Source organism: Psammomys obesus, unplaced genomic scaffold (genome assembly GCF_907164565.1).
Source record: "Psammomys obesus unplaced genomic scaffold, mPsaObe1.curated_primary_1811, whole genome shotgun sequence".
Lineage (NCBI taxonomy): Eukaryota > Metazoa > Chordata > Mammalia > Rodentia > Muridae > Psammomys > Psammomys obesus.
In genome coordinates, this window is record NW_026587556.1 from 581,511 (window position 1) to 602,079 (window position 20,569).

At 38.8% G+C, this 20,569-nt stretch overlaps 1 protein-coding gene across 5 annotated transcripts in view; it reads left to right on the forward strand.

The window, feature by feature from the left end:
* Dip2c (disco interacting protein 2 homolog C) overlaps positions 1-20,569 on the forward strand; it is a 420,838-nt gene that overhangs the window by 292,683 nt on the left and 107,586 nt on the right. For all 5 annotated transcript variants that reach the window (XM_055603910.1, XM_055603914.1, XM_055603911.1 and 2 more), the window contains 7 exons: positions 2,522-2,645; positions 2,998-3,107; positions 3,291-3,393; positions 5,242-5,306; positions 9,392-9,485; positions 9,618-9,737; positions 11,050-11,164. In XM_055603910.1, the coding sequence (XP_055459885.1) occupies positions 2,522-2,645; positions 2,998-3,107; positions 3,291-3,393; positions 5,242-5,306; positions 9,392-9,485; positions 9,618-9,737; positions 11,050-11,164 (731 nt within the window). The remainder of the gene's footprint in view (positions 1-2,521; positions 2,646-2,997; positions 3,108-3,290; positions 3,394-5,241; positions 5,307-9,391; positions 9,486-9,617; positions 9,738-11,049; positions 11,165-20,569) is intronic.

A 20,569-nucleotide genomic window follows, 5' to 3' on the forward strand; every position in this document is an offset into this window, starting at 1 on the left:
GTCTCTTTGGAGTTCACCACTTCATCCCACCATCCTAGTTGATTGTTGGATGTAGAAGGCTGTAGGGGAAGCTGGCTCTGTCTTGTGTGTTTGTGTGTTTGGTATCACCCCATGGGGGCTGTGAGTGACCTGACCAAGTTCTTCAGAAGCTAATGTCTAGCCCCTGGGGAGGTACGTTGTAGATTAGGAGATTCAATTAGAGACAACATTTAATACTGGATGGCAGTCTTGACATCTTGGTCTTTCTATTATAAAGCTTCCACTTTTCAATATTGTACAGCTCTCCTCGTCCTCCTCTCCTCTTCCTCCACTTCCTTCTCCCATCTCCCACCTCCCCCACTTCTCATGTTCCTTCTTTTTCTTAAAATTCTCTCAATATTGGGGATTGAATCTCAGGAATTCATATATGCCTAGTAAATGCTCTTTCAACTTAAGTTTTTATTATTTAAGGGTCTATTTATATATATGAGTTTGTGGTGTGGGGGTAATAAGACACGCTCGCATGCATACACTCATATACTTGAAATATAGGGGAGGGTGGGCTCCTGGCTTTAGGTCCAAGGTTAGTGTCATACCCTCTTATCTGTGTGTATGCTTCAAGTACCTGTGAGTAACTTTGACCCCAGTCACTTCCTAATGGGAGATAGTTCTGGTGTATGCCTGACTCAGCAAGGCATTCATAAGCTTGAGAGGCAGTCCACTTCCTGCTGCTGAAAACCTACCTCTTCTGCCTGCCTGCATCATCTCCTCAGAGGAGTGGTGTTTGATCTTGACTATTGTAGGTGGTGATTAATATTTACTGTTGATATATCTTCTGGTAAAGCTGCTGTTAATCCTAAAGAGCTGTATACCCAAATCACCACACAGAGACTGGGATTTATTTAGTTAACCTAGAGCACAATGCTGGGCAGTAGTTACTCCCTCCTAAACCTCCATGCCCGCATAGTTTCCTAACATTCAGATTTTACACATTATACTTGCTTTTTGTGAAATCCTAGGTCTGGTTCATTCTCTCCATGCTGTTCCACGATCTGTCCTTCAGCTCTCTCCCGCCTTTTTTACTCCCACTCTTTCCTGTCCTCCAGCCCCTCACCTCTTTCCTTTCCCTACTCAACATTGTGGCTGGTTGCTTTATATGGAAGTTTACACAAAGATGAGACAGATGATGCTTAGAATAAGCACCACAATACAATATCTGGACTGAAACCAGAGAGTGAGGGAGAGAAATCAGCATTTGAATGAACAAAGGTAAGGTATATACATTTCAAAAGAACATTATACCAACACTTGACTTTATTGGTGACAGTATTGCAACATACTGTCCAAAAAATGCTCCATAGAAAGTGTCTCCAAAAAATGGAGTGACCCTACTTAGTGAGATCTATACTACCTTTCCCATTGCAGGGTTGTGTTAATTATGTAATTACCTTCCTATCTGTTTTTCTATGAAAAAAAAAATCCATGTAAAGAAACTATAATAGCTTTAAACCTAAATTAGAAAAGTACTAAGTCTAAACACTTGGCAGACAACAGCTTTGAATGTCAATGCTGGTGAATACATAGGTGAAAGTACTGTGTTTTGCCCAGTGACTTTCTGGGACAGGCAGGAGAGTCAACAAGCCAGTTGACTTGAACAATCATGAAGGTTGTTCATAGGGTCAAGCTGGGAATAGCCTGGACTTTTCTACACAATGATATGTTTTTAGTTCCAGAAATGCTGGTACTCTGAGACTTTGATTTTTTACTTTTCAAGTCAACAGCATAGTTGCAGAGCTGACGGGAAAGAAGGTGAATCTAGGTGACTTGGATGCTTATCATCTGTCTTTATGAGAAGCAAGCTGGATACAGGGGCAATAAAACTCACATAGGGAGACAGTTCCTGAGAGTGTTGCAGCCAGAGACAGCCCATCTGTGACATCTGCTCAAAGGTGACATTCAGTCCTGGCAGCTTGGTACCTTCCTGGGCTTTCTGTCTCCAGACTTATTTTTCTGTATCATAGCCCATTTTAGTATGTGTTGGTTACTCCACTGAGATGTGATATATGCAAGGTGGAAAAGGTGGTCCTGTTGTCATTAGTCTAGGTAAAGATTTCTGTTGGTTTTGTACCCTACCAGATGTGATAACTCTATAACCAATATTTAAAAGTATGGAAATAAGGTTGTAAGGTGTTTATGTAGTAGATAATTTCTCTCCACTATATGAAACATTATTGTTTTTGTTTTTAATTAAATTTTTATATATTTTGATCATTTTCCTCTTCCCTAACCCCTCATATATCCTCTCAACTTTTCTACCCACCCAACTTCTTTATGTGTGAGCTCATGCTTATGAGCTCTCTCTTTCTTCCTTTCAATCTCTCTCTCTCTCTCTCTCTCTCTCTCTCTCTCTCTCACAACACACACATACATGGGATTGGGGAGAAGGGTTTTGGGCAGAGCAGTTCATTTCTATGAGGCCATGCTTTGTCTAGAGGTGCAGTTTTGTCTTCAATTCTTAACTGTCTCTTTGATCACCTTTCAGGATGCAGGGAGTCAGCAGATAGGTTTCTTGCTTGGAAGCTGTGGAGTAACTGTTGCCTTGACTAGTGATGCCTGTCACAAAGGACTTCCAAAAAGCCCAACAGGAGAGATCCCACAGTTCAAAGGTATGCTACAGAGCCCCTGAGAACTTGCTTCTCCTTTGGATTCTTCATTTTATAGACTGGCTGTTCACTTGTGGAGGAATGTCCTATTGAATCCAGGACAGAACTTTTCTGATCTGTCAACATTTCTGATAATACATGTATTCATATTCTGTGGGGTGATAATGTAGCTAGTAGTGTCTCGAGCACTCTTTTGATGATACTGTCTTCAATTTAACATATGAGAATACCACAGATTCTATATAGACTGAAGTGGTATTTGAAAGCAAGGTGTGAAAAAAATAGAGAAAGAAATCCTATAGACCTGATTTTTGGGTCCTATTTACTTAAAAGGAATTTTTTATTTATTTCCAAGGTTGGCCAAAGCTGCTGTGGTTTGTCACAGAATCAAAACACCTCTCTAAACCTCCTAGGGATTGGTTTCCACACATCAAAGATGCAAATAACGATACAGCTTATATTGAGGTAAGATGAATGTCATCCTTCCACAGGGGCTGAGTGTGTTTACTGGGAAAAAATAGCATTTCTCCTCATTTTACTAGTTCCAGGGTGGTGAGAACTCAGTGTCTCAAATAACTAGGAGCTGTTGACTAAGGATCAGGAATTTGTTTATCAAAAAACTTTTCCATATTTTCTGTCTCTTTTCAGTATAAGACGTGTAAAGATGGAAGTGTTCTTGGGGTGACCGTGACGAGGATAGCACTGCTGACACACTGTCAGGCACTCACACAGGCCTGCGGTTATACAGAAGGTGTGGATGGCCCTGAGACTCCCTTGGATCTGGGTTTTTGGAGATTCCCCACTGACCAGGGATGCCTGATTGCGAGCTAGCCTGTGTGGTTCCTACTGGTACCCATCAAAGTATCATTCTGTTTGTGCCCAACTCTATCTGTCAATTTGTGAACTTACTAAGTAGTAGTGATGCAGCTTGAACAGGCACAGGGACTTCAGCTGAAACTCCAAAATGAGAGTGCTGGTAATGGGGGCTCTACCATCCTTCTAGGTGATGCATTCTTACAGTGTCCTCATGTGACATTTTCCATGTGTGCACCTATGGAGCCCTGCCTATATCCTCATTTCATATGTCCTTGAAGGCTCAGTCTCAAAAGAGGTATGCGAACTTCACCACATAGATTTGGAAATGTGTGATCACCTCACAGTTGGCACACATGCACTAATCCCCACCTGCACATGACTATGCTTTTAGAAACTCTTTCTGTGTAAGCGCCATGTTTCAGCCCACTCTTCATTATTCAATAAGGAGTTTTGAGAATAGGTTTTTCAAGCTTTGCTGGAGGACAGTTACTTTTCCTGGTCTGTTTCCTCTGATTATGAGAAGTAGAGTGAATGGCAGTAACCATGGCAATGGGTTTGAGTGGACCAAGAGAAGGAACAGCTAAAGCAACAGCTTCAGGAATCTCTGGCCTGTTCCCCAACTGCAGACAAGCAGTATCTGGGACCTGAAGAAGCCAGCAGTGGTCCCTAGCTTCACTTCTAAGTGACTTTCCTATTTCCTGCTGTTCATGTGATCTCCTCATCCTTTCCTGTTTTATGAATAATGTGTTTCCTATACATGCTGTATTAATGGTTAGACTAATACTTCAAGAAACACTGACTCTAATCTCTATTATTCCTTTTGCCAAAACATACTTACTTGTGTGTTTTGGTCTACATGAAGATCCAGAGCTGTCACCTTTTTGGTATCAGAAGCAAATATATATATATATATATATATATATATATATATATATATATATATATATATATATATACTGTATATATTATACAGTATATATAACTTCATTACTTTACTTCGGATATCTGTATTTTAAATTAGTCTTCTTGGTCCATTTTATTCTGTGATAGGAGATCAGGAAATAAAATAGAATGCTTAAACCTTTGGTAAATATTTCCAGACAGAATGAAGAGACCATAAACTCTCATCCCTGTGCTGCTTCAATACAGCCCTGTCTTGATGTATCTCACCTTCTTGATTGTCCCACCCCATCACCCTTAAAGAGTTCTGAAGTGACAAAGCAAGCCTATGCACTGCCAAAAATTCCCCTTCGTGTTTTCCTGTTGTGACAACACAGTCTTATGTTGGAGAAATTAAAAGAAAATCTCAGGAAGGCAGAAACAAATAGGAAGGTATATGGTTGTGGGGTTTTTGTAGGTTGTTTTTTTTTTTGTGGGGATTGGGGAGTTGTTATATGACAGTGATTTTAGAAGTCTTACTATATGTCCAATCTGGCTTTGAGTTAGTTGTGCAGCCCAGCCTTGGTCTCAAAGTTGTGATCATCCCAAGTGCTGAGATCACAAGCCTGCCCCACGGTGTCTGATACAGTAAAATGTTTTTCAGTGGTGATATGTGGGCAGGTATTGCATTTACTTACATGCCTGAATGTTATACTGGAAACATTCTTCAGCCTGGCCAGCACTCCTTAGTGGTCTATGAGTGACTATAGAATTTCTGTAAAGACAGAGTGATATGGTATTCTTCTAAGATCTAGGATGACCCCTCAGGTTTGGGTTTTCCTTTCAGTTTCACTGATACTGCCCTATCATGTCAAGTAAAACTTCTAATTCTTCTTTTGTACAGCTGAAACTATTGTGAATGTTCTAGACTTCAAGAAGGATGTGGGGCTCTGGCATGGCATACTGACAGTAAGTAAGCCCCTTTCATGCCTCTTATATCTAATGTGGAAGTGTGTCCAGCTTCTGCAAGGTCCCTTCTCACATTATAAAAAAAGAAATATTGTATTAAGAGTCATATTGTCTACTTAGCCAGCTTACTGCAACAGTACAATAAAGACAAGTAGTCTTAGAAAAACTTTTTTTTTAAAACTTGGACCCATATATTGAGGCAATAGCTATATTAAGGTACCAAGGTCTTTACTAAATTTGGGCTCTGAAGGTTTCCTGCTGGTGTTACTGTTGCCTTATCTGTCAAGAAAGCTTTTCCACTCTAGCTAGAATGTTCTTACTAAATTTTTTTTTAAGAGTCAGGGGGTCTGGTAATAGATTATTGGCAAGGAAGAAAGGATTTTAGACTTGGCCTTAAAAATTTAATATGAATTATGGAGAGATATTTGTCTCATTTTCAGAGCTACTTGAAAAGTGGTGGTGCTGAACTAACTGTAGATACTGTAGGAGAGAAATGACTTTAGACTGGGAAGGTATTCTTGGCACTTAAAAAAAGGAAAAAAAAAATGCCTGCTTGGGATTTCCCACCTATTTCATATAAGGAAGTTTTGACTGGTTTTTTTTCTTAATAGTTTCTTAGGCTTCCTCATAATTTATTTCCCGAAGTAGAAAACCCCAGTAATTTTTACATAAATGTTAGGAATATAAATATTAGTTTGTTACTTATTAGTGAGCCAGACGTATTTGTATGACCCATGAACATTTAATTATCTTGTAGATAGTCTGCTCATGGACCCTTCTGGCCTCTGTGTTCCAGTAAGGCTTACTTATAATGTCTGGATGTTTTTATATGTAGGAATGCAGAAACATGGTTCAGAATGTTGGCAGGCTAACGTGTGCTGGAGCAGAGAGAATAACACAGGTTCGGGGTTGGAGATTTAAGAAACCTGCATACAAGGCTCTGCCCCTGTTGTAGCTATGACTCTAGTGAGTGTCATATTCATGTGCATAAGAAGCTCTCTTTAGGACTGAAAATTAAATGCAGAGATTTTTGGATATTAGGCAAATGCTACCATTGAGCTATAGCCTGACTTTTGGGGGTTTTGTTTTTTGAGATAAAGTCTCAATAAGTTATCTAGACAGGCCTTGAAATCATCCTACCTCTACCTCCCAAGTAGATGGAGGGGGGGGGGCGGGTCTTGTGTTTAGCATAAGAATGGTGTGGCTTGGTAGTGATTAAGCACATAGTCTTCCTGCATTTGTGATACATGTGCTTCTATTGTCATGTCCATGAGAACAGAAATGGTTATGATCAGAGTTAGTACCTCTAGTAGCATATGCCTTGCTTCTGATTATGCAGTGTCTTCTGTATGCCTGGTTTATCCAGCCTCCGTACCTCTAGTAGCATATGCCTTGCTTCTGATTATGTATTGTCTTCTGTATGCCTGGTTTATCCAGCCTCCACTAAGAGTGTCACCAGTTCTTCTCAAGTTGCTCTTTTGTTGACAGTATACTTTAATTCTATTGTTCTACATCCCTTTCTGCAGTACTTAGACTCACAAACTGCCCTTTTGTTGACTCCTCCTAAAGCCTGATGATTGAACACATGGTAGCACATACTCTGCCTCATCCTGGAGGTGCAGAAGCCCCTTCTTCTTAGAACTCAGTGGGAAGAAGCCCCTAAAAGCAGATTAGGGTTGCACAGGTTCTGTAGATACCTCTTCCTGGTAGGGGTTCTACAATTGTAATTTTCATTTTCACTTGGAGCTTCTCCCTTTGAAATACTGATTTTCAGTGTACAAAAGCCAAGCCAAAAAGCATTGACTTGATGTTTACAGTCTGTAGTCCTTCATGGTGCTATGTAACAGATCCAAGCTACATGTAAAACTCCTGAATTTTAATCACAACCTATGTGCATCAACCATTTATACAGTCAATTTTTATTTTTATCATCCACTTTAAGGAACTATCTGTCTTAGAATCTCAATATACATTGGCCAAGGCTAGATGGAAGACTGGTGCAGACAGCTTTCCAAAGTTGCATGCCTTACAGTCTCTTAACCAGCAAAATTAATTTCGGAAACAATTATTATATTCTTCTTTGAAAAGGAAGTGAACTTTTAGAATGAAAGACTATAAAACTAAATGTTGTGTATTTGTTTGTAGTTGACAGTTACATGTTTAAGTAATCCCATGGAATTTTAGTAGATGTAATATGTGTTAAGATGAGAGCAGAAGAGTTGGCATGGAACATGTAGCATTGCTTTCCAAAAACATTCAGAATTTCTCTAGTAGTTACACTGAAGCTATGAGTCTTTTTTTGCCTTTGTTACACTACTATCCTATAGAAAATTAAAAGTTATCACTTCTTGGTCATTTGACTAAGATTAAGCACAGTATACTAGAGGTTCATCTTCCCATCTAGCTGTATTTTGTGTGCATTTACCACCCCTTCATCACATCTGAATTCACATATTAAGCGCCTAATAAGACTACTGTATTTTTTCTTCTTTGAAATCCACATTTTAACTTCCACATATAAATAACACCATGTAATATTCTGTCTTTCTGTGTGTGACTGATTTTGATTAACATAATGTCCTCCAGTTATATTCATATTGCAACACACAGCAAGGCTCCATTTTTGTTTTTTGTTTTTATTGTTTGTTTGTTTTCGGGACAGGATTTTCTGTGTAATTTTGGCTGTCCTGGACTCACTTTGTAGACCAGGCTAGCCTCGAACTCACAGAGATCCGCTTGCCTCTGCCTCCCAGGTGCTGAGATTAAAGGTGTGTGACATCCCCCCCACAGTTCCATTCTTATGTTTCAAAAATATTCTACTGTATGTATCACATTTTCTATCCATTCTTCTATTAAATAGATACCTAGCTTAAATCTGTATCTTGTCTGTTATAGATAGTGCTACAGTAAGATCATGAGTGTGATGTCTCTTCAGCATACTGATTTCAGTATGCCTGGTAGTGATCCTGGTACATCCCATTGTAGTTGTCTTGTTATGGTTGTTTGTATGTGTGTTTTGCAATCTTCAAACTATTTTACACTATTGCTATACTAATGTACATTCCTACAAATTCTCTTTGAGATTTCCTCTTCTTTGACTATTTGCAAGCTTTTTTTTTTTTTTTTTTGGTAATAGCCATTCTGAGAGGGTTGATAACTCATTGTAGTTTTGACTTGCATTTTCCTGGTTTGTAGTGATGAACAGTTTTCCCATAAATATCTTAGGTATTTACATATAATTTTCTTATTTGGGGCATATGGTGTGTTGTGTGTATGTTGTGCTCTGTGTATGTGCCCGTGTGTGTGTGTGTATGTGTGTATGTATGTAGAAGGCAAAAGTAAATATCCAGTGTCTATCTTTTTGAGACAGGGTCTTCACTCTTTGAAGCTGCAGCTCGTTACCTTGTTTTTTGTTTTTTGTGGGTTTTTTTTTTCCAGAGCTAAGGACCGAACCCAGGTCCTTGCCCTTGCTTGCTAGGCAAGCGTTCTACCACTGAACTAAATCCCCAACCCAGAAGCTGGAGCTCATTGACTGGATTAGGCTGGCTAGCCAGTGAGCTTCAGGGATTTCCCTGTCTGTGCCTCCTCACTTCTCTAAGTGCTGCATTACATGACACCATGTACAGCTTTTTACATGGTTGCTAGGGGCTCAAAACTTACATCTTTATGCTTGCCTGGCAGGCATGCCACCAACTGAGCCATATCTTCCTAAGCACAAAGATGACCCTTTTGGGGTTCTTTCTAATGCAATATTTTAATGAGAAAAGGATTTGGACTAAAATTCTTTTTATCTGTCAGGAGTAGTTGAGCAGACTGGATGGACTAAACTCTAAGAGGTTGTTTTGTCTTAATAGATTATACCAGAGTATACCCTAAGAATATTGAGCCTAACTTGAGTCAGCCATCTTGTCCCCTGAAAACTTCTCTTGTGTTAGTCAACCTCAGTAACTCCTTGAAGTGTTCCTGTTTGTTTCTGCTGCCTGCTGTGCCTTCACTTACATATTTTCCCTGTATTAGAACAGTGAGCCCTCTCCTCTTGTACCTCCACCTCTTTGCTTATCTCTGTGTTCATCCTTTGGTTTCAGAGTGTCATGAACATGATGCACGTCATCAGCATCCCGTACTCACTGATGAAGGTAAACCCCCTCTCCTGGATCCAGAAGGTCTGCCAGTACAAAGGTTGGTCTCTCCTGGGCTTGCGGGTGATTTGGTGACAAGCTAATTCACCATTACCCAAGATTCAGTTTCCTGTTTTCTTCAGCTCCACACAGTCTGGTGGTGACACATGATAACTTCTATTTTCCTTTGTAGCTAAAGTGGCTTGCGTGAAATCAAGAGACATGCACTGGGCACTTGTAGCACATAGAGATCAGAGAGATGTCAACTTGTCCTCCCTCCGCATGTTAATAGTGGCTGATGGAGCAAATCCTTGTAAGTGAAGCATCAATTTTAGATTCAGAGACGAGCAAACCTCAGAGCTCCTTGTTTTTCACATGTCATTCTTGGCACTTTGATGTTTTTGGGGTTTTTTTTTGTTTTGTTTTTGTTTTTTCTAATCTGTATATTGGTTGAGACTATCTTAAAATAACCAAGCAGTGTTCTTCTTAAAGACCAGGATAACAGAGTGATTAAGGACAGGGTGTTCACAGTCTGCAGGCCTAAAGTCAAAAGAAACATTCAGTTGCTTTTTAATTTGTTTTCTTAACTCTACAGTGGTAGTCAGATCATAATCCTTGAGGATGAAATGGGTCAGTCCCTAAGTATAGTTCTTTCTCATAGAATAAAAGATCAGGGAGTACTATTTTATGGTTTACTGTAGTTTTATTGATCAATAAGTAAAGCTATTGTTTTAATAAAACTTAATTATAAAACAATAAAACTCAAATAAAATAAGTTAGATTTTCATAAAATATCCTTTACATGCCTTGAAATAGCTTGGTGTTACTTGTCTATAACATCAGAAGACAACTGAATGAAAGACTGTTTCTGACCTCATAGGTAAACTGCTTAGCTGTATTTGTAAACTAGAGTAGGCTGTGCTTTCTTGATGCCTGATGGGTGAAAGTCAAGTTAGAAACAAATAGCTTAGTTTATAAATGATTCCCTTACTTCTAAAATAATTTTCTAAACTGTAAAGTAATTAATTACTTTTTGTATACATCACTTCAAAACATCTTACATAAAACAAAGTTAATTTTGTATTTGAAAGTCATACATTAGTTAGGCACAGTAGCGCATGCCTGTAATCCCAGCATTCAGGGAGGCAGAGGCAGGCAGATCTCTGTGAGATCGAGGGCAGCCTGTTCTACGAAAGCAAATTCAGGACATCCAAGGCTACACAGAGAAATCCTGTCTCAAAAAAAGTTATATATTTCTTAGGGTATTATTAATTAATGCAAATTCGTCTAAGCGAAGTTTTCTTTTTTTAGATTGACACATTTTTCTAGAACTTGCATACTGAAAGTTGTAGACCAGGTTTCAGGGAAGTTAATAAAGTAAATTCATTAGTCAGCAAAAGTGTTTTACATGTAGAAGTTACAGTTTTTAAATTTTTTTTCTAAAGGTTTACAAATATTATCTTTCAATGTAACGTAAATAATAAATTGTAGTAAATGTTTCGTTTCTCCATAGTGCCTTACTCTGTTTATGTCTGAATACTAGCTTCAGATTTATTTTTGCTGTAATAATTTTAAGTCAATCACAGTGTTAAGCTTATCTGACCATTGTCCCTCTTTCCCTCCAGGGTCTATTTCTTCTTGTGATGCGTTTCTCAATGTCTTCCAGAGTAAAGGCCTTCGGCAGGAGGTCATCTGTCCCTGTGCCAGCTCACCAGAGGCCCTCACTGTGGCAATCCGGAGGTATTGGGTCATGTCAGTTATAGTATACAGCTGTCCTAATGGAGCAACTGAAAGAGGGGCAAGTCAATGCATTAAGCATGTCTAAGCATTAAGTAGTTAATGCTTAGGTTGAGCTTTAAGAATATGCTTTAAATTCTCTAAAGTGAGTTCTTTATTTCTTACATGTAAAAATGGATTCTCTTGAATTTTCTAGATTGGTTAGTTAGAAATAATATTTCTGGTTTTCTCCCTTTTCATTCTTTCCTGAGTTGTTAGAAGATGTGGGATTGGCATGTTTTTCTGTGTGTGTGTATGTATTTTAATGTATACAGTGTTATATCTGCATGAATGCATTCATACCAAAAGAGGGCACCAGATCTCACTATTGATGGTTGTGAGCCACCATGTGGTTGCTGGGACTTGAACTCAGGACCTCTGGAAGAGCAGCCAGTGCTCCTAACCTCTGAGCCATCTCTCTAGCCCGGTTTTCAGGTTTTACTACTCAAGTTTCATCGTCTTGTATAAAGCTCTGCCTTTTAATTCGGGGTAGAATGATGTAAATGTTGGATCATGACCCCAGATATGTGGTTTCATTTTCATCTCTACTTTTTGTCTCATAGAAAAATGTACTTTAGTCAGATGTAGAAGCACATACTTTTAATCCCAGCACTTGAGAGGCAGAGGATCTCTGTGAGTTCAAGACCTATCTGGTCTACATAGTAAGTTTCAGACACTACATAGCAAGATTATGTTACAAAAAGAATGAAAGTGAGAAAAAGAAAAGGACGGAAAAGAAACATTGGATTTCTAAGCTTTTTAGCAGCATGGTTCCACATCAAGAGTTCTGAAGACTGTGATGACCAGCTATCTCACAGCCTGGATTTAAAGTATCCTGAGATGCTTTTGCTGGAAGCAACATTATTCACTATTGATCATAAGTCACTTGAGCCTGCTTCAGAACTGCACAGTACAGGGGAGAGGAAGTAGTTTTAGAGATGTAAAATTTATTCTACTGGAGTAAGAAAAAACAAGCCCTGTAAATGGATGCAAGGAAGAATCATCTGATCAGCATCAACAGTAACTGGTGCTGGCTGTCAGTCACCACTCCAGGCTCTCAGTTATCAACACTCATGAGCGTGTTGAAGGTCTCCGAAGCTTGTAACTTACTTTTCATTGTTTTGTGGCCTAGCTCTAAGGGGTTTTTATTCCAAGTAATGGATGTGCAGTCCATTATGAGAAGAGGTATATTGAAAACTCCTTGTTCAAAAGCAGAAGTTGTGTTTTATTTTAATAGAGAGTGTGTTCCAAGTCCTAATTAAATTCAGTGTGTCATGCACAAGTGAAAACAAGATGTGAATATGGCAGGGGAACTTGTTTAGAAGAAGCTCAGCTTGAGTGGGAAGGAGATGAAGGAGGGGAATGGCAGGATGAAAACAACCAAAATGCATTATACATATGCTTGAAATTGTCAAAGAATTTTTAAAAATTAAAAATAGAGTTTCCTAAAAATATTGACTGGAAGAGTCTGTAAGCTACTTTTCTTGCTGCTTTGAGGAAATACTTGACAAAAGAAACTTAGGGAAGGCTCACAGATGGAGCATACAGTTCATTGGTGCAGGGAAGGCATGATGGAAAGAGTAGGAGGCAACAGGTTACATTGCATCAGCAATCAAAGGCTCAGAGTGATGAAGCTGGTATTCAGCTAGCTTTCTCCTTTCATGTTAAATCTGGAACCCTGAACTACTTTCATTGAGTATGTAGCTTCTCTCCTCCGTTAAACCTTTCTGCACATACCCTTCTATGTAGCGGCAGAAGGTAATTCCACTTCCAGTGAAGTTGACAATGAAATTTAACCATTACAAATATTTTTTTAGGTTAGAAAACCTGTGATGTTCTTAAATTTTGTTACGCTATTAACTATATTATAGTTCTGAGAAACTGTAAATTCTTTAAAGTATAAGCCAGTTTTAATCTTGTCAAACTGGAAATTGCCTGTCATTACTTTAAATGGATGATAAAACATGTTATTGGCAAGAATGCAGTCTCTATGCTTTAGAAGTATTATATCATAGGTGCCTCTGAATAACCTGACTTTGACCTGGAAACCTGAAACACATTTAGGGTGTATACAAGTTTATCCTGATTGTCTTCTTCCAGGATCACTTTAAAATATGTGTTTGATTTATGCTCCTAAGACTAGATATCAAGAAGATGGAGCGTCAAGTTTGGTGGAGGCCAAGTGTCTAGAGTCTTGAGTTTGAGCCCAGGCTTGCTGATGCTTGGGCGCCACATAACCAACAGAAATAACAACTAAATCAGATGCAGTGATCATATCATATAGTCCATCTTCTGCTCATTTAACACCTTTTAAAAATAGTGATGAAAACGAAGTGTCCTTTGAAACCAATGAGCCCAGATCCTTTCTTTGTGATGATTTCTTAAAACATCTAAGGCCTCCAATGAAAACTTTATTAGCAAGAACACATTTTCTGGAACAGCAAATTATCCAGTCAATTCTATACATGTGGATCACATGCTTGTGTCTTTTTTGGTAGCTGTGCTACTGCTTAATAGTCCTGCAGAATCTTAAACACTTATATTCAAATGACAGTCCAGAGATTACTATATCCAATTCTCTCACTTTTCAGTGGAACAAACTGAGGCCTTGGAACAAGTGCCTTGGTGAAAGCTATGTGGCACCCAAGCATCAGCAAGCCTGGGCTCAAACTCAAGACTCTAGACACTTGGCCTCCACCAAACTTGATGCTCCATCTTTCATTTGACCCTGTTTTTATCAGGTATCTTCAAGGCTGGCTGCAAAGTCCTCCTCTGTGGCCTAACTGCTCCTCCCCTGGGGGTGGGGGGAGGTCAAAGAGCCTGCCCTTGAGATCCTGTTAGAAATAGTCCTTGTTCCCCTTACTTTGGAAAACTACTTGGTTACTGAGCTACCACGGGCCACATCCGAGCAGAAGTTCTAGGTTATATCCATAGATGGTCCTTGGTTGAGTGTCAGTCTCAGAAAAGACCCTGTGCCCGGATATATTTGGTACTTGTAGAGCTCCTATCCTTTCCATATGATACTAACTCCCCTTCTTTCATATGATTCCCTGCACTCTGCCATGGTTTGGTTATGAGTCTTAGTGTCTGCTTTGAAAGACTGCTAGGTAGAGTCTTTCAGATGCCTTTTGCGGTAGACTCCTGTCATACATTCAATGCGCATCCCATTTGTCTTTCTAAATAAGGATTGATCATCTTCACCCATGTCCACTTTCTTGATTATCTTCTTTAGGTGTATAGATTTCCTTATGTTTATCATATCTTGTAGGTCTATATAAGCGAGTATATACCAAGTTTGTCTTTCTCCTTCTGGGATACTTCACTCAGAATGATCTTTTCTAGATCCCACCATTTGCCTGCAAATTTCATGATTTCCTCCTTTTTGATTGCTGAGTAGTATTCCATTGTGTAAAAATACCACAATTTCTGTATCCATTCCTCTGTTGATGGACATCTGGGTTGTTTCCAAGTTCTGGCTATTAAAAATAAAGCTGCTACAAACATGGTTGAACAAATGTCCTTGTTGTGTACTTGAGCAAATTTTGGGTATATACCTAGGAGTGGTATAACTGGGTCTTGAGGTAGCACTACTCCTAATTGTCTGAGAAAGCGCCAGAATGACTTCCAAAGTGGTTGTACCAGTTTACATTCCCACCAGCAATGGAGGAGGGTTCCTTTTTCTCCACAACCTCTCCAGCATGTGTTGTCACTTGAGTTTTTCATCTTGGCCATTCTGATGGGTGTAAGGTGAAATCTCAGGGTTGTTTTGATTTGCATTTCCCTAATGGCCAATGAGGTTGAGCATTTCTTTAAGTGTTTCTGTGCCATTTGGTGTTCCTTTTTCGAGAATTCTCTGTTTAGCTCCGTTCCCCATTTTTTAATGGGATTACTTGGTTTGTTGCTTTTCTGCTTCTTTAGTTCTTTATATATACTGGATATTAGCCCTCTGTCAGATAAAGGGTTGGTGAAGATTCTTTCCCAATCTGTAGGCAGTCGTTTTGTTTTGATGACTGTGTCTTTTGCTTTACAGAAGCTTTTCAGTGTGATGAGGCCCCATTTATTGATTGTTGCTCTTAGAGCCTGTGCTGTTGGTGTTCTGTTCAGGAAGTTGTCTCCTGTGCAAATGAGTTCTAGGCTGGTCCCCACTTTTATTTCCAACTGATTTAGAGTATCTTGTTTTATGTTGAGGTCCTCGATCCACTTTGACTTTAGTTTTGTGCAGGGTGATAAATATGGATCTATTTTCATTTTTCTGCATGTAGACATCCAGTTGGACCAGCACCATTTGTTGAATATACTGTCTTTTTTCCATTGAATGGATTTGGCTTCTTTGTCAAATACCAAATATTCATAGGTGTGTGGGTTTATTTCTGGGTCTTCTATGCGGTTCCATTGATCCTCCTTTCTGTTTCTATGCCAATACCATGCAGTTTTTATTACTGTTGCCCTGTAGTACAGCTTGAGATCGGTGATGGAGATACCTCCAGATGATCTGTTGTTGTACAGGATCGTTTCCGAGATTCTGGGTTTTTTGTTTCTCCATATGAAGCTGAGACTCTTTTTTTCAAGGTCTGTAAAGAATTGTGTTGGTATATTGATGGGAATTGCATTGAATCTGTAGATTGCTTTTGGCAGGATGGCCATTTTCACATTGTTAATCCTACCAATCCATGAGCACGGGAGATCTTTCCATCTTCCGAGATCTTCGATTTCTCAAACAGGTCTTTCACTTGCTTGGTTAGAATCACACCAAGGTACTTTATGTTATTAGTGGCTATTGTGAAGGGTGTTGTTTCCCTAATTTCTTTCTCAGCCTTTTTGTCTTTGGTGTACAGGAGGGCTTCTGATTTTTTGAGTTGATTTTGTAATCTGCCGCTTTGCTGAAGGTGTTTATCAGCTGAAGGAGTTCTCCGGTTGAATTTTTGGGGTCGCTCATGTATACTATCATATCATCTGCAAATAGTGACACTTTGACTTCTTCCTTTCCGATTTGTACCCCCTTGATCTCCTTTAGTTGTCTTATTGCTCTGGCTAGGACTTCAAGAACTATGTTGAAGAGATATGGAGAGAGTGGGCAGCCTTGTCTTGTCCCTGATTTCAGTGGGATTGATTTAAGTTTCTCTCCATTGAGTTTGATGTTGGCTGTTGGCTTGCTGTATATTGCCTTTACTATCTTTAGGTATGTGCCTTGTATCCCTGATCTCTCCAAGACTTTAAACATGAATGGGTGTTGGACTTTGTCAAATGCTTTTTCAGCATCTAAGGAGATGATCATGTGTTTTTTCTCCTTCATTTTGTTTATGTGGTAGATTACATTGATGGATTTCCATATGTTGAACCACCCTTGCATGCCTGGGATGAAGCCTACTTGGTCATGGTGGATGATATCTTTGATGTGTTCTTGGATTCGGTTTGCAAGTATTTTATTGAGTATTTTTGCATCAATATTCATAAGAGAGATAGGTCTGAAGTTCTCTTTTTTTGTTGGATCTTTGTGTGTTTTAGGTATCAAGGTGACTGTGGCTTCATAGAATGAGTTTGGTAGTGTTCCTTTTGTTTCTATTTTGTGGAATAGTTTGAGGAGAATTGGTGTTAGCACTTCTTTGAAGGTCTTGTAGAATTCTGCGCTGAAGCCATCTGGTCCACGGCTTTTTTTGGAGGGGAGACTGTTAATGACTGCTTCAATTTCCTTGGGAGATATAGGGCTATTCAGTCTTTCTACCTGATCTTGGCTTAATTTTGGTAGATGGAATCTGTCAAGAAAATTATCCATTTCATTTAGATTTTCAAATTTTGTGCCATATAGGTTTTTGTAGTATGACTTAATAATTGTTTGCATTTCCACAGTGTCTGTAGTTATGTCCCCATTTTCATTTCTGATTTTGCTGATTTGAATAGTTTCTCTCTGCTTTTTAGTTAGTTTGGCTAAGGGTTTGTCTATCTTGTTGATTTTCTCAAAGAACCAGCTTTTTGTTTCATTGATTCTTTGGATAGTTTTGTTTCTAATTGATTGATTTCAGCCCTGAGTTTGATTATTTCCAGCCGTCTGCTCCTCTTGGGTGTATCTGCTTCTTTTTTTTCTAGGGTTTTCAGTTGGGCCATTAAGTTGTTTGTATGTGATGTTATGAATTTCTTCTTGCAGGCACTTAGTGCTATAAATTTTCCCCTGAGCACTGCTTTCAATGTGTCCCATAAATTTGGGTATGTTGTGCCTTCATTTTCATTGAATTCTAGGAAGTCTTTAATTTCTTTCTTTATTTCTTCCTTGACCCAGCTGTCATTGAGTAGTAAGTTGTTCAGTTTCCATGTGCGTGTCGGCTTTTTGTTGTTTCTGTTGTTGTTGATGTCCAGCTTTAGTCCATGGTGGTCGGATAGTATACAAGGGATTATTTCAATCCTTTTGTATCTGTTGAGGCTTGCTTTGTCACCCACTATATAGTCTATTTTGGAGAAGGTTCCATGCGGTGCTGAAAAGAAGGTGTACTCTTTTGAGTTTGGGTGAAAAGATCTGTAGACGTCTATTAGGTCAATTTGATTTAGGGATTCTGTGAGTGCTTTTATTTCCCTATTTGGTGTCTGTCTGGTTGATTTGTCCCTTGATGAGAGTGGGGTGTTGAAGTCTCCCACTATTAAGGTATTAGGATCAATGTATGATTTAAGCTTTAATAATGTTTCATTTACGAATGTAGGTGCTCTTGTATTTGGGGCATAGATATTCAAGATTGTGATGTCCTTTTGGTAGATTTTTCCTTTGATGAGAATATAGTGGCCTTCCTTATTTTTTTTGATTAACTTTGGATGAAAGTCTATTTTATTAGATATTAGGATGGCTACTCCAGCTTGTTTTCTAGAACCATTTGCTTGAAAAACATTTTTCCAGCCCTTTACTCTGAGGTGGTGTTTATCTTTGTTGCATAGGTGTGTTTCTTGGATGCAACAGAATGTTGGATCCTGTTTCTGCAACCATTCTGTTAGCCTGTGTCTTTTTATTGGTGAGTTGAGTCCATTGATATTGATAGATAGTAGTGACCAATGCATGTTAGTTCCTTTTGTAATGGAGTCAGTGATCTTACCCTGTTTCATTGCTTGTTTTTCTTTCATTTTTGTTGGGATATTATCTGTATGCCCTGTTTTCTTGGGTGAAGTTGTTTTCATTGGATTGGAGTTTTCCTTCCAGTATCTTCTGTAGGGTTGGTTTGCTGTGTAGATTAGTGTGTCTAGTTTTATGTTGAGGTCTTTGATCCACTTGGACTTTAGTTTTGTGCAGGGTAATAAGTATGGATCTATTTGCATTTTTCTACATGTAGACTTCCTGTTAGACCAGCACCATTTGTTGAAGATGCTGTCTTTTTTCCATTGAATGGATTTGGCATCTTTGTCAAAAATCAGGTGTCCATAAGTGTGTGGATTTATGTCAGGGTCTTCTATTCGATTCTATTGATCCAGCAGACTGTTTCTATGCCAGTACCATGCAGTTTTTAGTATTGTTGCTCTGTAGTACCGCTTGAGATCAGGGATGGAGATACCTCCTGAAGATCTTTTACTGTAGAGAATTGCTTTAGCAATTCTGGGTTTCTTGTTGTTCCATATGAAGGTGAGAATTTTTCTTTCAAGGTCTATAAAGAATTGTGTTGGTAATTTGATGGGAATTGCATTGAATCTGTAGATTGCTTTTGGTAAGATGACCATTTTTATTATATTAATCCTGCCAAGCCATGAGCATGGGAGATCTTTCCATCTTCTGATATCTTCTTCTAATTCTTTCTTCAGATACTGGAAATTTTTTTTCATACAAGTCTTTGACTTGCTTGGTTAGATTCACACCAAGGTACTTTATGTCCTTTGTTGCTATTGTGAAGGGTGTTTTTTCCCTAATTTCTTTCTCAGCACTTTTGTCCTTTGTATACAGGAAGGCTACTGATTTTTTTGAGTTAATTTTGTATCCAGCCACTTTGCTGAAGGTGATAATCAGCTGTAGGAGTTTCCTGGTAGAGTTTTTGGGGTCACTCAGGTATGCTATCATATCATCTGCAAATAGTGATACTTTGACTTCTTCTTTTCCAAATTGTATCCCCTTGATCTCCTTCCATTGTCTTATTGCTCTAGCAGGGACTTCAAGAACAATGTTGAAAAGATATGGAGAGAGTGGACAGCCTTGCCTTGTCCCTGATTTCAGTGGGAATGATTTAAGTTTCTCTCCATTGAGTCTGATGTTGGCTATAGGCATGCTGTATATCGCCTTTACTATGTTCAGTTATGTGCCTTGTATTCCTGATCTCTCCAATACTTTAAACATGAATGGATGTTGGATTTTGTCAAATGCCTTTTCAGCATCTAAGGAGATGATCATGTGGTTTTTCTCCTTCAGTTTGTTTATGTGGTGGATCACATTGATGGATTTCCGTATATTGAACCACCCCTGCATGCCTGGGATGAAGCCTACTTGGTCGTAGTGGATGATGTATTTGATGTGTTCTTGGTTTCGGTTTGCAAGTATTTTGTTGAGTATTTTTGCATCAATGTCCATGAGGGAGATTGGCCTGAAATTCTCTTTCTTTGTTGAGTCTTTGTGAGGTTTAGGTACCAACGTGACTGTGGCTTCATAGAATGAGTTTGGTAGTGTTCCTTTTGTTTCTATCTTGTGGAATAGTTTGAAGAGTATTGGTGTTAGCTCTTCTTTGAAGGTCTGGTAGAATTCGGCGCTGAAACCATCTGGCCCTGGGCTTTTTTGCATGGTAGACTTTTGATGACAGCTTCTATTTCCTTAGGGGATATAGGACTATTTAATTGGTTTGCCTGGTATTGATTCAGCTTTGGTATGTAGAATCGGTCAAGAAAATTGTCCATTTCATTTAGATTTTCAAATTTTGTGGCATATAGACTTTGGAAGTAAGACCTAATTATTGTTTGGATTTCTGCAGTGTCTGTGGTTATGTCCCCCTTTTCATTTCTGATTTTGTTGATTTGGATAGTTTCTGCCTTTTAGTTAGTTTGGCTAAGGGTTTGTCTATGTTGTTGATTTTCTCAAAGAACCAGCTTTTGGTTTCATTGATTCTTTGAATTGTTTTATTTGTTTCTAATTGATTGATTTCAGCCCTGAGTTTGATTATTTCCAGCCGTCTATTCCTCTTTGGTGTGTCTCTTTCTTTTTTTTTTTTTTTCCTAGGGCTTTTAAGTGAGCCATTAAGTTGCTTGCATGAGATGTTTCAAATTTCTTCTTGAAGGCACTTAGTGCTATGAACTTTCCTTTTAGCACTGCTTTCATTGTGTCCCATAAGACTGGGTATGTTGTGCCTTCATTTTAATTGAATTCTAGGAAGTCTTTTATTTCTTTCTTTATTTCTTCTCTGACCCAGCTGTCATTTAGAA